The 16,128-nt window shown below is 42.7% G+C and overlaps 1 protein-coding gene across 2 annotated transcripts in view; it reads right to left on the bottom strand.

Moving 5' to 3' along the window:
* The window catches only part of ror2 (receptor tyrosine kinase-like orphan receptor 2), a 162,346-nt gene that overhangs the window by 15,489 nt on the left and 130,729 nt on the right, over positions 1–16,128 (bottom strand). For both annotated transcript variants that reach the window (XM_029646352.2, XM_029646360.2), the window contains exons 3-4: positions 13,117–13,404; positions 10,850–10,880 (exon numbers count right to left, since the gene is read on the bottom strand). In XM_029646352.2, the coding sequence (XP_029502212.1) occupies positions 10,850–10,880; positions 13,117–13,404 (319 nt within the window). The remainder of the gene's footprint in view (positions 1–10,849; positions 10,881–13,116; positions 13,405–16,128) is intronic.

Raw genomic sequence — 16,128 nt, 5'->3', positions numbered from 1 at the left:
AGGACCAGTTTAATCCTAAAGATGAATCATAACCACAATCCATACAGGACATAAACTGATCTCAGATCAGTGTCAAGGGGGCAACTTCATCCAACTGCGATTTAAAGGGATTTTGGCACTTAAACCTTTCTTTTACTCACCCAGAGTCAGATGTCTCTGCTTGCAGTTTGAAGGAAGTTGAATGTAGCTTCTGGAGCAATTGCTAACTAGCATTAGCGCAATGACTGGAAGTCTACAGGAACAGCTAGCATGCTACTGACACCTAGATATAGATTAGAGAGACTGGTGAGATCTAGTCTAAGGAGATCTGGGGCCGAAGGCTGTGTTTGGGCTTGCCCTGTAATCAGTAGCAGACGACCAGACATCGTAAATCAATCTAGGTTATCTCAGGGAACACAAATCAGAGAGTGCTCATGCCTTGTGTGCATTGTGTACCTCAGTGTGTTTAGTCTTCCTCAGATGATCTATAATCCTCTTCACGGCAGTTATCGTTGACCCCTCTGACTGAATCTTTCCCCTATGACCAATAATATTGTAGTGTCGTCATCCGTGGTTGCCTTCAATTGCTCACAAAAAAGCGTCGGATACACGTGAAGTTGTCGTGGATTTGAGAGGTTGAGAGACAAATTTCAAAACGTCAAAACATAAGAGCAAAAAGCAGTCAATTGCCGTTACACCTCAGAGAAAGGAAACTTCCTTGATTCATAAATAAAAAGGAGAGCCTTTGTAGTTGTCCCTCACCGGAAGAGGGGAAATGCAGGAGTAGATGTGGCAGGTAAACTGGGGGCATAATTGCATGTGGCGGGCCAACAAAGGCTACTTTGAAAACAGCCATGGCCCCTGGGGACTTCGTCCAGACTTTGTTCAGCCGTATTGTAAACAAAAAAAAAGGAGTTACTAGAACCAGACTGCTTGAGAGCACAATGCTGCTGTAAAAGTTTAAAGGTCAGGAGCAACAGTGTTATGACATATTTTCTCCAATTCATGGGTTAAGTTTACAACAGCTTGGGCGTTTTTATTTTGTTGCTTTTTTTTGTGTGCGATTTGTGCTTTCTCTCTATTCAAACAAATGGGCCGTGTGAATGGATACGGTGCAGAGGGTGGCACCTCTAGAAAAGGAATGTCTGCACCGTTCACTTCTCGTTTGCTTCAACGTCCTCCAGAGAGGCGCGTTGCCAGGAGAGCTGTCAATGCTTTAAGCCCCGCAGTCCTTTCAGCATCAATATCCCATATGGTTACAATTTAACTCCAGTTTGGATCAACTGCGGGGGATTTTTGGCCAAAACGCACGTTTGAAGACTGAAGTTTAACAAGAATTACTGTAGGTTCGACTTCCTACTTTCTTACTTCCTTTTGGCCGACGAATGCGTGGTGAAGGTGAAAAATAAATACTTGCGTGAATAAGGGAGGAAGGAAAACGTTTCCAACTGGACACAGTCGAAACGCAGCTACGGGAGCTAGAGTGTGTCAAAATGCTTGTGGGCACCGAGGGTCAGATGAGTTTCAGAACGAGAGGGAGGTCACTATAGTTTATAGCTACAGACTCATTGACAAAGGCGTCAAAACCCGACGGAAAGAACTCTCTAAGGCTACTCTGGCATTGACATTGTTTATAGACTTATGGCATTGATTTACCTCCATGTTTTTTACATATGCAGCTCAAGCATTATTAGCACACATTCCACACAACAAAAGTATTACAACTACATGTGTGTAGTGTACAATTGTGTGGTGTGTGGAAACTGAATTGGATATTTATGCACCAAAAAAAAAAAGAGTCATTAACTTCACTTAGCCCTCATTCACATCAGCTGGACTGAAAAACACAGGAATTGTATTTATAGAACATTTTTAAAAAGCCTTCATGTGGTGCGAGCAATTTCCAACAGCTTTTGATCTATGAGAGCATCTACTTCTGTAAAGCTGTGCCTTCCTTCTCGACCTCAACTACCTATTATCCTTGTGACTGCACAAAATATATAGAGAGTCTGGAACCATCTCTATATTTATTCAAGAAGGTTGTGGACAGTAAAATAACTCCATAGCAGCAAAGACGAGTTGCCGGATGGTTTTCGATGTGATTTCAGAAAAGGGGGAGAGACTCAAGAACCTAATTTAAAATCGGCACGATCCGTTGGGCTGTTTTGCTACGAGGGGAAACTTTTCCAACCCCCCAATGTTGATTATCTGCAAAGACTGGCTTGATTACTTGGCTTTGTAGTTTGTCCTGCAAAGAAAACGAGACAATACCAATAGCTGTATCATTTTTTCTCCAAGCCTCCAGAACTCTCCAAACACACAGAGGAAGAGTGAGAGAGGGGTATTGGTATCATAACATTCAAGCTCCAAATAAACTCTTTGTACTGATTATCACAGGAAAAACAGCATAATCTCCGCATCACAAAACACATTTACATTTACATTTAAGTCATTTAGCAGACGCTCTTATCCAGAGCGACTTACAAATTGGTGCATTCACCTTATGACATCCAGTGGAACAGTAGTGCATCTAAATCTTTTAAGGGGGGGGGGGGGGGGGGGGGGGGTGAGAGGGATTACTTTATCCATTCCAAACCTTCTCCACTCCACACTGAGAGAAGTGGGTAACATAACAAGCACATAACATGTAAGTTCCAAATATGAAATTCCCTTTGCTGAAACCCAACGTTCAGAAATGCCGTTTGTTTGGGCATTTCACAGGGGGGAGCCAGCCTGAAGGTGTGTGGACAGGGGCGAAGGGGCGAGGGAGAGACAGAGGAGGGTTTGTGTGAGTCCAAGAGAGTGGAGAGAGGGGAAAGCAACCAGGTCAGGCCAGAGGGCCACAGAACACAGAGAACCTGTATAAGGGAAACATTCTACCTGATCAGCATTAAGCTCTGTACACACACACACACACACACACACACACACACACACACACACACACACACACGTGTAGAAACACACACACACATGTAGAAACACACACACACACACACACACACACACACACACACACACACACATGTAGAAACACAAACTGCACACACACACACACACATACACAACCATTTTGCAAATGGCAACCTAAGTAACACAAACCAGACCCCTTCACCAGAAATCGCAAACCTGGCTAAGAACGTTTTTAGAAACAGACAAGTTCTTCAGAAAGTACTTTTGGTTAGGTGACACATTTGGTTTCTGTTTCAAGGTAAAAAATACATATTTTCCACTGTAAGTGAACAATTAATTTATACATCCTATTCTAATTCACATCTATTGTAATAATCAACTCAATTCTTTATCACTAGGTTAAAGGTCACGTTTTCCGTTGGCAGCCAGATGTTCTAAAAGAATCAGTAGTAATTGTCAATCTGTGTATTGGATCAGAGACAGGCTCCTATTGGCCAGGCTGTTCAGCTCTGTAGCCAAATTAGTCTGACACTCTTCAGACGGCTCAAAAACAATGCAGTTAGTTGTGAACACACCGGATGAGGGGGAGAAAAGCCTCCAGAGTTCCATTCACTCTATAGGTTTTTTAGAAAAGGTGAGATTCTCTGAGTCAAACAACCTGTCAACAGAGCTAGTATGTGGAGTTGGACTGGGAGTAACAATAACTAAACATAATATGAAGCACACGGTTGCTGCTAAAAATAATTGTTGGTTTGTTGTCTGGCTTTTGAGAGTGCCCCATACACAGTTCAACTCTTTGTCATAAAGAGCAAAGACTTAGCTATAGCTTAACTTATCTTAATTTTACTTAAAAACAACACAAGCTTTAGAGTGTAAACACCTGACAAACAACCGCCCCATATCTCCACACGAAGCCCGCTGAGCCAAGTAAGACAAGCCACACATGAATTACACTCACAGAGGGAGGCTGGCACCTCTTTTGAAGCCTGATGAGACGTTTCCTCAGTTCCTCACAACTCCCGGGTTCTCAGCATTGATTGGGCGATGCCAAGTAGCAAGTGACCAATTACAACTCTCCACAAACAAGCATGCTAATTGCTAGGAAGCTCTATAAAGATCTGAGGCCCTCAGCAAGGTAGAGCTCCATTGCGTCCTTGCAGGCTACGAAGAGAAAACTTTGCCTTTGGTGGCAGAGAAACATCATATTTACCTCAGCGGATAGGTGATTATTACCTTCTGAGGTGATATGTAACAGTTTACGACCGTTTCATTTACTTTGGCTGGATTCACCAAGCCATGTAAATGACTTTTGTAAGCAGATTTCCTCCAGGGAGAAAATTGGGTTTAATGGCGTTACATGAGGCAATTCGGTATTTACGCACAGGCAGTGTGGTTTGTTTTTCTAATAGAGGGGAACGCTACAGAAATGTCACTTGTTTGGCCTCTGGATTAAATTAAAAAGGGTTCATGCAGTGGCCTTTGTGTCAGTAAAGGACAGTGCAAGTAACAAATCAAGTTTACCACAAGGTGGCGATAATGAATTAAATAAATGGGAGAGATTTGGTTTACATAGAAGCGCGGCCAGGCCGTTAATAACTGCTGTTCACCAAGTTGGAAAAACAAAATCTCGCCAGTGACAAAACAGACAGGAACATCTTCTGTGCCACATGTGAGACTCTTGGTAATTACATATAAAACTATGAGTGGAAAACTCTGGGCCTTCTTCACTGCTCCACTGGGGTTTATTCAAACCCACACAACACTCTGTCTCCCATGGTGACAAAAGGGTGAGAGTGGTTCTCTTCTTTCTCGTTTAACATCTCTGAACACAGGGCATCTCTCCCTCGCTCTGTAAATCAGTATGTGTGGGTGCGGTAACAATCAGCATTACAGAGTTGACTGGGGGGGAGTGAGAGAGTACACAGTGGCAGAAAACCTGACCACTGTGACTGACCCAGAATTAAAATAAATCTTTGACTATGTACAAAGTCCTCCCACTCCTCTTTCTATTCTGGTTAGCGCCAGTTCGCTCTGTTCTGTGAAGGGAGTAGTACACAGCGTTGTACGAGATCTTCAGTTTCTTGGCAATTTCTTGCATAGAATAGCCTTCATTTCTCAGAACAAGAATAGACTGATGGCCATTTTGAGCCTGTAATCGAACCCACAGATGCTGAAGCTCCAGATACTCAACTAGTCTAAAGGACAATTTTATTGCTTCTTTAAACAGAACAACAGTTTTCAGTTGTGCTAACATAATTGCAAAAGGGTTTTCTAATGATCAATTAGCCTTTTAAAATGATAAAACTTGGATTAGCTAACACAATGTGCCATTGGAACACAGGAGTGATGGTTGCTGATAATGGGCCTCTGTACACCTATGTAGATATTTCATAAAAAATCTGTCATTTCCAGTTACAATAGTAATTTACAACATTAACAATGTCTACACTGTATTTCTGATAAAATTTTATGTTATTTTAAATGGACAAAAAATGTGCTTTTCTTTAAAAAACAAGGACATTTCTAAGTGACCCCAAACTTTTGAACGATAGTGTATGTTCCCCATGCCAATAAAGCCCATTAAATTGAATTGAAACTGAGAGGAGAGTGAGACAAAGGGGTACTCAGAGATACAAAAGCATTGCTCCAGTCTGGTATTTACGACAGAGCACTAATCTACCACCAGTTCTCTGTTTGATTGGGCTAGGGAACCATCGTCACGGAAACAGCCCCCACTATCAGTACTAGCCTGAGAGCCTCTTCTTCTCCCATGAGCCTCCAGAAAGGGACAATGCTCTGGGGGGGGGGGGAGTTTCTCCTAGATACAGATCTAGGATACGCTTCCCCTCCCCCAATCTTAACCATTAGTGGAAAAAATACAAAACTCACCCAAGATCAGCATCTAGGTGCAACTTCAATCATACTACTTTTACTGTGTGACCTCTGTGATAATAATGACTGTCTGAATTTGCAGTTGATCAAAACATTCTTAGCACATAGCTTATTGCCTGTATCCCAAATGACATCCTAATTCCCTATATATAGTGCACTACTTTTGACCAGTATGGGCTCTGGTCGAAAGTAGTGCACTAGGATATAGGGTGCCACATTTGGGACAGACAAAACCACAGAAGAATGATTCACTACTCTTGCCTCTTCCTCCAAGTTCTACTTCAAAGGGAATTGTCTTGGTTGGTTATTGCTAAGGTGTTGTTAAAAAGATGAATCATTGCTTAGTCAGAATTCAAGTTTAGGTGAGGAGGGTCACAGTAGGAAGTCCTATTAAGGTAACCACACACTGAATGGGAGGGTGGTAGCTCACTTGGGGGTACAGTAGAGGTGTGTGTGTGTATAAATAAAATGAACCACATCAACAGCTCGTACTTCTGAAACAACCAATCCACAACAAGTCACTACCTAGCCTTGTATCATATTCTTTTGAGTGTACTACCCCCCATCTCAATCCATCCTGTTCTCTTCAGTAGCCTACTTTGGTTAACATGCTCCATTCAGTGTGCGTGGCTTTCAGAATGGCCCCTCAGACGTAGCGCTATTTATTTGACCTTGGCTAGGAACAATTACGACCCCAAACCGAGGGTGACTGCCAGCTTTCTTAGGGCTCCCTGGGACATTAAACAGGGCCTGTCCGACATTAGAATGAGTCTTTTGTTTCCCAGCTTACGTAAAGGAGTCCCTAGTAGGGGTCCCACACTGTTGCACCTACGGAGGTCCGCCACTCCTTTCAGACACCCAACCCCCCCTTGCTTATCGGCCTCAACTTCCAATCATCACCCGCTTTGTTAGGCTTTATTAGGACGCCACAGCAGCCAAAAGCAACAAGTGCTTTTTTTGTGTAACTAGGTGTGTTGGTGTGTGTGTGTTTTGGGGGGCAACTAGCAGTCATGGGGGGGGGGCACACTGCCATGGTCATTGAGCTGGTCTGGTGTTGAAGAAACAGAGTGAGAGGGAGTGTGATTTATATTGGCCAAGCGCTCTGTTGAGTTAGACACGGTCTGCGTAGAGTGTGTGTCTGAGTGGATAGGGTTGGGCGGTGTGAACAGAGCAGAATATAGAGTGCTATACCAAGTCTGACATATTGGTCCAGTGCTAAGCTACGCTAACGCCTAGCGCGTGTCCAAAAAACACTGACTGGATTCGAGAACAAGTCTGCCCTTTATAATAACCATAATAACACGTGGGTTTTATATACAGTTGATGTCGGAAGTTTACATATACCTTAGCCAAATACTTTTAAACTTTTAACTTGGGTCAAACGTTTTGGGTAGCCTTCCACAAGCTTCCCACAATAAGTTGGGTGAATTTTGGCCCATTCCTCCTGACAGAGCTGGTGTAACTTAGTCAGGTTTGTAGGCCTCATTGCTCGTACACGCTTTTTAATTTCTGCCCACAAATTTTCTATGGGATTGAGGTCAGGGCTTTGTGATGGCCACTCCAATACCTTGACTTTGTTGTCCTTAAGCCATTTTGCCACAACTTTGGAAGTATGCTTGGGGTCAATGTCCATTTGGAAGACCCATTTGCGACCAAGCTTTAACTTCATGACTGATGTCTTGAGATGTTGCTTCAATATACCCACATAATTTTCCTACCTCATGATGCCATCTATTTTGTGAAGTGCACCAGTCCCTCCTGTATAGCAAAGCATCCCCACACCATGATGCTGCCACCCCCGTGCTTCATGGTTGGGATGGTGTTCTTCAGGTTGCAAGTCTCCCCCTTTTTCTCCAAACATAACGATGTACATTATTGGCAAACAGTTTTATTTTTGATTCATCAGACCAGAGGACATTTCTCCAAAAAGTACGATCTTTGTCCGCATGTGCAGTTGCAAACCGTAGTCTGGCTTTTTTTATGGCGGTTTTGGAGCAGTGGCTTCTTCCTTGCTGAGCGGCCTTTCAAGTTATGTTGATATAGGACTCGTTTTACTGTGGATATAGATACTTTTGTACCGGTTTCCTCCAGCATCTTAACAAGGTCCTTTGCTGTTGTTCTGGGATTGATTTGCACTTTTCGCACCAAAGTACGTTCATCTCTAGGAGACAGAACGCATCTCCTTCCTGAGCGGTATGATGGCTGCGTGGTCCCATGGTGTTTATACTTGCGTACTATTGTTTGTACAGATGAACGTGGTACCTTCAGGTGTTTGAGAATTGCTCCCAAGGATGAATTCCTTTTCTGAGGTCTTGGCTGATTTCTTTTGATTTTCCCATGATGTCAAGCAAAGAGGCACAGAGTTTGAAAGTAGGCCTTGAAATACATCCACAAGTGCACCTCCAATTGACTCAAATTATGTCAATTAGCCTATCAGAAGCTTCTAAAGCCATGACATCATTTTCTGGAATTTTCCAAGCTGTTTAAAAGGCACAGTCAACTTAGTGTATGTACATTTCTGACCCACTGGAATTGTGTTACAGTGAATTATAAGTGAAATAATCTGTCTGTAAACAATTGTTGGAAAAATTACTTGTGTCATGCACAACCGACTTGCCAAAACTATAGTTTGTTAACAAGACATTTGGAGTGGTTGAAAAATGAGTTTTAATGACTCCAATCGAAGTGCATGTAAATTTCCGACTTCAACTGTAAGCCTAGTGCTTTTCAATGACCCAAAGTCACTTAAAGCTAGGCTAGCAATGAAGCTAGGCTAGCAATAGACACGACGACTGGTTAGCATCCTGCATTTGACAAAACTGCTAATTACATTGTTAACCTACTGATGATATAAGCAATTTGTTCTGACTGAGATTCCAAAAACAACTGGTCACAATATATAGATTATGAATCAGCCAGTGTTGTTTTCGAGACCACCTAAAGCAAGACCGATTCAACACCAAGACCGGAGCTAATCAAGTCAGAGTCAAGAATATATAGACTAGGAATCAGCCAGTGTTGTTTTCGAGACCATCTAAAGCAAGACCGATTCAACACCAAGACCGGAGCTAATCAAGTCAGAGTCAAGAATATGGAGACTATGAATCAGCATTCTTTCCAGTTTTGGACCAACCTCGATGAAAACCGCTAGTGTCTGACTCAGTGAAGGAATCTATTCCCTGCTCTGTCTTTAACTCATTCACGTCAGGAGAGCTTCAAAGGGGAAGGAGAAGAGAAGCTGCAGGAGCCTCTGTTCTCAAATGAGTTAATATTCTGCTTCGATGCATCTTCTGTTCAATGACATGTTGTTAGACTATGTATTGATAATTGCGTAAACCCACACTGATGTGAAAATCACGAGATAGATAGTGAACATGTGCATGCCTGCATTTGAGTGTGTTTTTGGGTGCAAGTGAGGTCACATGTACTTATATATATATATATATATATATATATACACACACACACACACAGCGCCAGTCAAACGTTTGGGCACGCCTCCTCATTCAAGGGTTTTACTTTATTTGTTACTAATTTCTACATTGTAGAATAATAGTGAAGACATCAAAACTATGAAATTACACATATGAAATCATGTAGTAACAAAAAAAGTGTTAAACATCCCCAAAAATATGTTATATTTGAGATTCTTCAAAATAGCAACCGTTGACAGCTTTGCACTCTTGGGTTAGGGTCACCTGGAATGCATTTCAATGAACAGGTGTGCCTTGTTAAAAGTTAATTTGTGGAATTTCTTTCCTTCTTAATGCGTTCGAGCCAATCAGTTGTTTTGTGACAAAGTAGGAGTGGGTATACAGAAGATAGCCCTATTTGGTAAAAGACCAAGTCCATATTATGGCAAGAACAGCTCAAATAAGCAAAGAGAAACAACAGTCCATCATTACTTTAAGACATGAAGGTCAGTCAATCCGGAACATTTCAAGAACTTTTAAAGCTTCTTCAAGTGCAGTCCCAAAAACCATCAAGCGCTATGATGAAACTGGCTCTCATGAGGACCGCCACAGGAAAGGAAGACCCAGAGTTACCTCTACTGTAGAAAAGAACTCTAATGAACTTAACCGCACCTCCGATTGCAGCCCAAATAAATGTTTCACAGAGTTCAAATAACAGACACATCTCAACATCAAGTGTTCAGAGGAGACTGTGTGAATCAGTCCTTCATGGTTGAATTGCTGCAAAGAACCACCACTAAAGGACACCAAAAAAGAAGAAGAGACTTACTTGGGCCAAGAAACACAAGCAATGGACATTAGACCGGTGGGAATCTGTCTTTTGGTCTGATTTTTGGTTACAACCGCCGCGTCTTTGTGAGACGCAGAGTATGTGAATGGATGATCTCCGCATGTGTGGTTCCCACTATGAAGCATGGAGGAGGAGGTGTGTTGGTGCTTTGCTTGTGACACTGTCTGTGATTTAATATTAATTCAAGGCACACTTAACCAGCATGGCTATCACAGCATTATGCAGCGATACGCCATCCCATCTGGTTTGCACTTAGTGGGACTATCATTTGTTTTTCATGGAGTGCTGTTTCAGATGACCCAGGCCTCCACAATCCCACAGCCTCAACCCAGGAAACATTCCAGGTGAAGCTGGTTGAGAGAATGCCAAGATTGACCTCAACCCAATTGAGATGGTTTGGGATGAGTTGAACAGCAGAGTGAATGGAAAGCAGCCAACAAGTGCTCAGCATATGTGGAAACTCCTTCGAGACTATTGGAAAAACATTCCAGGTGAAGCTGGTTGAGAGAATGCCAAGATTGTGCAATGCTGTCATCAAGGCAAAGGGTGGCTACTTGAAATAATCTAAAATATACAGTATATTGATTTGTTTCACACTTTTTTGGTTACGACATGATTCCATGTGTTATTTCATAGTTTTAATGTCTTCATTAATGTTTTACAATGTAGAAAATAGTACAAATTAAGAAAAACCCTTGACTGAGTAGGTGTGTCCAAACTTTTGACACACCACACACACACACACACACACACACACACACACACACACACACACACACACACACACAGTAGAATTACTTACGCTTCATTTGGCTCGTGTGTTGGTGACTGCCCTGTAGAGAACAAGAAAACAGGAGAGTGTGAAAATGGAGCAATATGCGATTGCCTTTTATCAAGCCACATCAGACGCTATCCCATTTCACTTTCGGTATTACAATCGTAGGTCAAAGGCAAAGGCTGAGAATTCAGAAAGGGCTTTAGTATCACTGAGGGAAGTTAACACCCAGTTTGTATTTTTGGCCTTGGTTTACCTCCATAAATCACCAGTTTGTATTTTTGGCCTTGGGTTACCTTCATAAATCATCAGTTTGTGTTTTTGGCCTTAGTTTACCTTCATAAATCACCAGTTTGTGTTTTTGGCCTTGGTTTACCTCCATAAATCACCAGTTTGTATTTTTGGCCTTGGGTTACCTTCATAAATCACCAGTTTGTGTTTTTGGCCTTGGTTTACCTTCATAAATCATCAGTTTGTGTTTTTGGCCTTGGTTTACCTTCATAAATCACCAGTTTGTGTTTTTGGCCTTGGTTTACCTCCATAAATCACCAGTTTGTGTTTTTGGCCTTGGTTTACCTCCATAAATCACCAGTTTGTGTTTTTGGCCTTGGGTTACCTTCATAAATCACCAGTTTGTGTTTTTGGCCTTGGTTTACTTCCATAAATCACCAGTTTGTGTTTTTGGCCTTGGGTTACCTTCATAAATCACCAGTTTGTGTTTTTGGCCTTGTTTTACCTCCAAACATCATCAGTTTGTGACAGGGAGTGTAGCTAGTAGTTGATGTTCAACAATGCCGAGCATCTAAAAATCTGTGATTTCAATCATGACTCTTGTAATTACAAGTCTACAACATGACCCAAAGCATCCTGTCACGGCTCCCACCGAAGGTGGCTCTCCTCTTCCTGTTCGGGCGGCGGTCGTCGTCACCGGTCTACTAGCTGCCACCGATTCCCTTTTCTGTTAGTTTTGTCTTATTGGTTACACCCGTTTCTTGCTTGGGTTTTGGTTAGGGATATTTAAGTTTTAGTTTGTGGATGTGCGTTTGTATTGTATTTTCTCCGGTCCGTTTTATGCTCCTAGTGTTTTGGGTTGGTCCGTTTTATGCTCCTAGTGTTTTGGGCTGGTCCGTTTTATGCTCCTAGTGTTTTGGGCCGGTCCGTTTTATGCTCCTAGTGTTTTGGGCCGGTCCGTTTTATGCTCCTAGTGTTTTGGGCTGGTCCGTTTTATGCTCCTAGTGTTTTGGGCCGGTCCGTTTTATGCTCCTAGTGTTTTGGGCAGGTCCATTTTATGCTCCTAGTGTTTTGGGCGTGACCGTTTTTGTACCGGAATAAATACGATTGTCCGAACCCTCTGCTCTCTGCGCCTGACTCCAAACCCACTACTCATAGAAGACCTGACACATCCTGATATAGCATAATACACCTCTATACATGCATGTCCTGGGAGAAACGGGAATGATAAATTGCTAGTGGCATGAGTTTAGAAATAAAAATCCCACTGGTGACATAACAGACCTTCTCCCTCTGAGGAAATACCTACTTCTGTTTTCAATAGCAGCTTTGGTAAAACGTTCACTTACTAAAAGCACTAACATTATTGTACTGAGATGACTATGCGTGGGGGAAGCTAGCGCTACAATTTTAGCCGGCTATTGCACTAAAACTGTCAGCGGCGTGGGTCTTTAAAAACGAGTTTATCTAGAATCACATAAAAGCAGTTGAAAACATTTGGAGAGCAGAAACACTGGGGAAACTGTTTCTGTGCTCGGCTCGATTTAGGAATGGTCGTTTTTACGTTAGGGAGGTGGGAGAGTTATACTAGTGCTCTTCAATAAATCTTAGAGCAGTGTCAGGAGTATGAGGTTGTACATATGGCCCCTTGACTAGTGTCACTCCAGTTCATTTAGATCAATGACATTGCCACATAATAACCCTCCAAAATAACTGGCCAGAACAGGAATAGGGCTATAATCACTACTTGGGTGAATTAATCGATTGTGACTTATGAGTAGTGAACAGAAAGTCCAATTACCAAAAATGTGCAGTTTGCCTTGTCCAGGAGTAGCTATGAATGCTGGGTTTATTTATTGAGTAAGTGAGTGGTTTCTGAAACCATGTATCCCACGGTAGGTTTTAACAACCATCTCTGTATCGCTCTCCTTTTTCGCCCTGCCCTCTCGCTCTTTCTGTTAAAGTATGAGAGGGAAAGAAAGACAGATATCGGGGCAAAAGAAAAAGTGAAAGAGCAAGAGAAAGAAGGTGACACAAAGCCCACAAGCCCAACCTCTCCTTACCCAGCTTCACGTAGAGCACGCCAGTGCCAGAGATCACCTTGACCGGGTTGGAGGCCACGCACTGGTAGTAGCCTGTGTCCGTGGTGTCCAGGTCCGTGATGCGCAGCTTGGAGCCCGCATCGGTTTTGCGGATGGAGATGCGTCCTTGCTCCTGGACCACGGGCGCGTCATTCTTCAGCCAGCGGATGGTGGGCCGTGGATTTCCCGTCACCTTGCAGTGCAGCGTGGCCGCCTGGCCCTGCACGATGGTGATATTGTTCACCGGCTCCTGGAACTCCAGGAAGTAACCTAGGAGAGAGGTCACGGGTTAGGTTGAAGGTTAGGGGTTAGAGGGCTAGGATAAATATCAATGAAGGATGGAATGTTGGGGTGAAGACCTCTACGTTCTCTTGTCCTGGTTGGTCTTTGGCAAAGTTTTTCTGCCCTTCTCACACTGTTGTGCCGACTCGAACAGCACTCTGCTGGCTTGGATGTTTTGTATTCACTTTGCCGTTTCTAATATAGTTCCAGTAGCTATGGTGGATGTGTAACTAACCAGGCCAGTACAGTACAGCATGGCTTGGCTCACTAGTGTGAAAAAGGTACAGAGGCCTATGATAGAAATGAGGCAACATACAGCACTATGTTGAATCAATGGGAATGAATTCCAAAATCATATTCTGAAGCTCCAAGGCCTGTCCTGTTAATTACTGCAGAGTTGCAGAGAGAAACACCCATTCCCTTCTATTGATATCACTTATTAGGTGGACACATGATCTCAACGGCTACAATAAGGAACTCGCTAGTGGAAGCCTTAATGAGTGAGGGGCTGATCCTTTTCTTTTCATCCAAGTGTGTGTCCCAAATGGCAAACTATTAATCCCTACATAGTGCACTACTTTTGATCAGAGATCTATGGGCCCGGGTCAAAAGTAGTGCACTATGTAGGGAATCGGGTGCCATTTGGGACACATTGCCCGTTTCCTGTCTGGAAGAGAGGAGAGTTAGAGCCAAACAATCGTGCTCCCCATCTCCTCCCACTTCCTGTGCAATGGAGGTTGAGTACTTCCTGCATCCCTCTTTCTTTCTCATTCTCTCTTCATCCCTCCTTCCCCCCAGATGCCTATTTTTAGAACACAAGGCCGGCACTGAGAAAAATATATCTATATCCCAACCGTGTCTAATTTATCATAACCATTACAGATAACAAATTCTAATTGCTAAATTGCCGCATAGAACCTCTGCAGCCACCTCTGCAGCCACCTCTGCAGCCACCTCTGCAGCCACCTCTGCAGTCACCTCTGCAGTCACCTCTGCAGTCACCTCTGCAGTCACCTCCACTGCTGAGGTCACTGCAGAGGTTACTGCAGAGGTTACTGCTGAGGTCACTGCAACCTCAGCAGTAACCTCTGCAGTGACCTCTGCAGTGACCTCTGCAGTGACCTCTGCAGTGACCTCTGCAGTGACCTCTGCAGTGACCTCTGCAGTGGCGGCTTGTAGAAGCCTATGGCTGTGCAAAGGCATAGCCTTGTTTTGTTCATTTAGCAGACAAGACGCTCCTATTTTACAAGCCCTTATCACAGTCAAGACGCTCCTATTTTACAAGCCCTTATCACAGTCAAGACACACCTATTTTACAAGCCCTTATCACAGTCAAGACACACCTATTTTACAAGCCCTTATCACAGTCAAGACACACCTATTTTACAAGCCCTTATCACAGTCAAGACACACCTATTTTATAGTAAAAAAAAAAGAATAAATCATGAGGTAATATAACAGAATAAAATACAACAGAATATGATTTTTTTTACAAATGATTTTAAAAAAGAGGCAAAGTGAAGCGCATCTCAAGAACAGTTATTCTCAAAGAGAGATCATCTCGTGCCAAGAACAGTTATTCTCAAAGAGAGATCATTTGAAAAACAAATCTGGGTTACAAACCAAAATCTTCTTTTCAATATATTCTTTCAAAATCTTCTTTTCAATATATTCTTTCAAAGTCTTCTTTTCAATATACAGATGTTTGATTTAGTTCATTCTGCCTGTTCTTTGGGATTTTCAAAATGGATGAACAATTCCACACGGAGCATTGCATGGTGATGAATTACAGCCAAAACATCTATTTGGTGAGTAGGCATATGCGTCATAATTCTGATGAAAATTCGCTCTGTCTTTATCAAATTAATGTTTTTTGCATATTTTCAGTGTGGAACGTGTCTATGTTTAGGGGAGTTATAGCCAAGGCTAACCAATTCTAAATGGCACTAGGAGTTTGCAAAGTTGTTTAAGTGGAAAATAGACGGGACGCAATTATTTGAAAACTGCAGCTCGTTATTGGAAAACATATTTTCCTACTTCAATCAACCAGCTCATTATGAATTTGTGATAAAACAGTTGTCATTTGACAAGGAATGTAGCTTGTGTATCTCATGAGTTATGTATGTTTTTAATGGGTGTTTATCTCTGTAGGCCTAACGGGAGCATCCAGTCTGACGTGTGTGTGTGTGTGTGTAGGAAGTGACCGGAACACAATTCAGTGAATGAGATGGAGGAGAAAGGGAATTTAGGGAGAAGAACAGTGTGATGCTTGGGTTAGTTTCTTTTTTGTTGTACCCCACAAACACAGATGTACAACTGGAACACTAGAGTAAATGAACGTGGTCTTCAAGACAAAATATCACTTGCCCGTTCGGGCAGTTCACAAAGCATATTCTACCACAAAGTGGTACAGTATAAAATGGATCTCTGATTAAAGATGACGTTTTATTTAAATAGGCAAGTCAGTTGAGAACAAATTCTTATTTACATTGACAACCTACCCCAGACAACGCTGGGCCCAATGTGCGCCACCCTATGGGATTCCCAATCACAGCCGGATGCGATTCAACCTGGATTCGAACCAGGGACGGTAGTGACGCCTCTTGACCTGAGATGCAGTGCCTTAGACCGCTACGCCAGTCAGTTGACGTCCATTAGAGTACTCCATTACTTATGCCCATCCCTACACGCAACCTTGTGGTGGTCGCCACA

The sequence above is a fragment of the Oncorhynchus nerka genome, linkage group LG4 (assembly GCF_034236695.1).
Source record: "Oncorhynchus nerka isolate Pitt River linkage group LG4, Oner_Uvic_2.0, whole genome shotgun sequence".
NCBI lineage: Eukaryota > Metazoa > Chordata > Actinopteri > Salmoniformes > Salmonidae > Oncorhynchus > Oncorhynchus nerka.
This window is presented reverse-complemented; position numbering and strand designations above follow the sequence as displayed.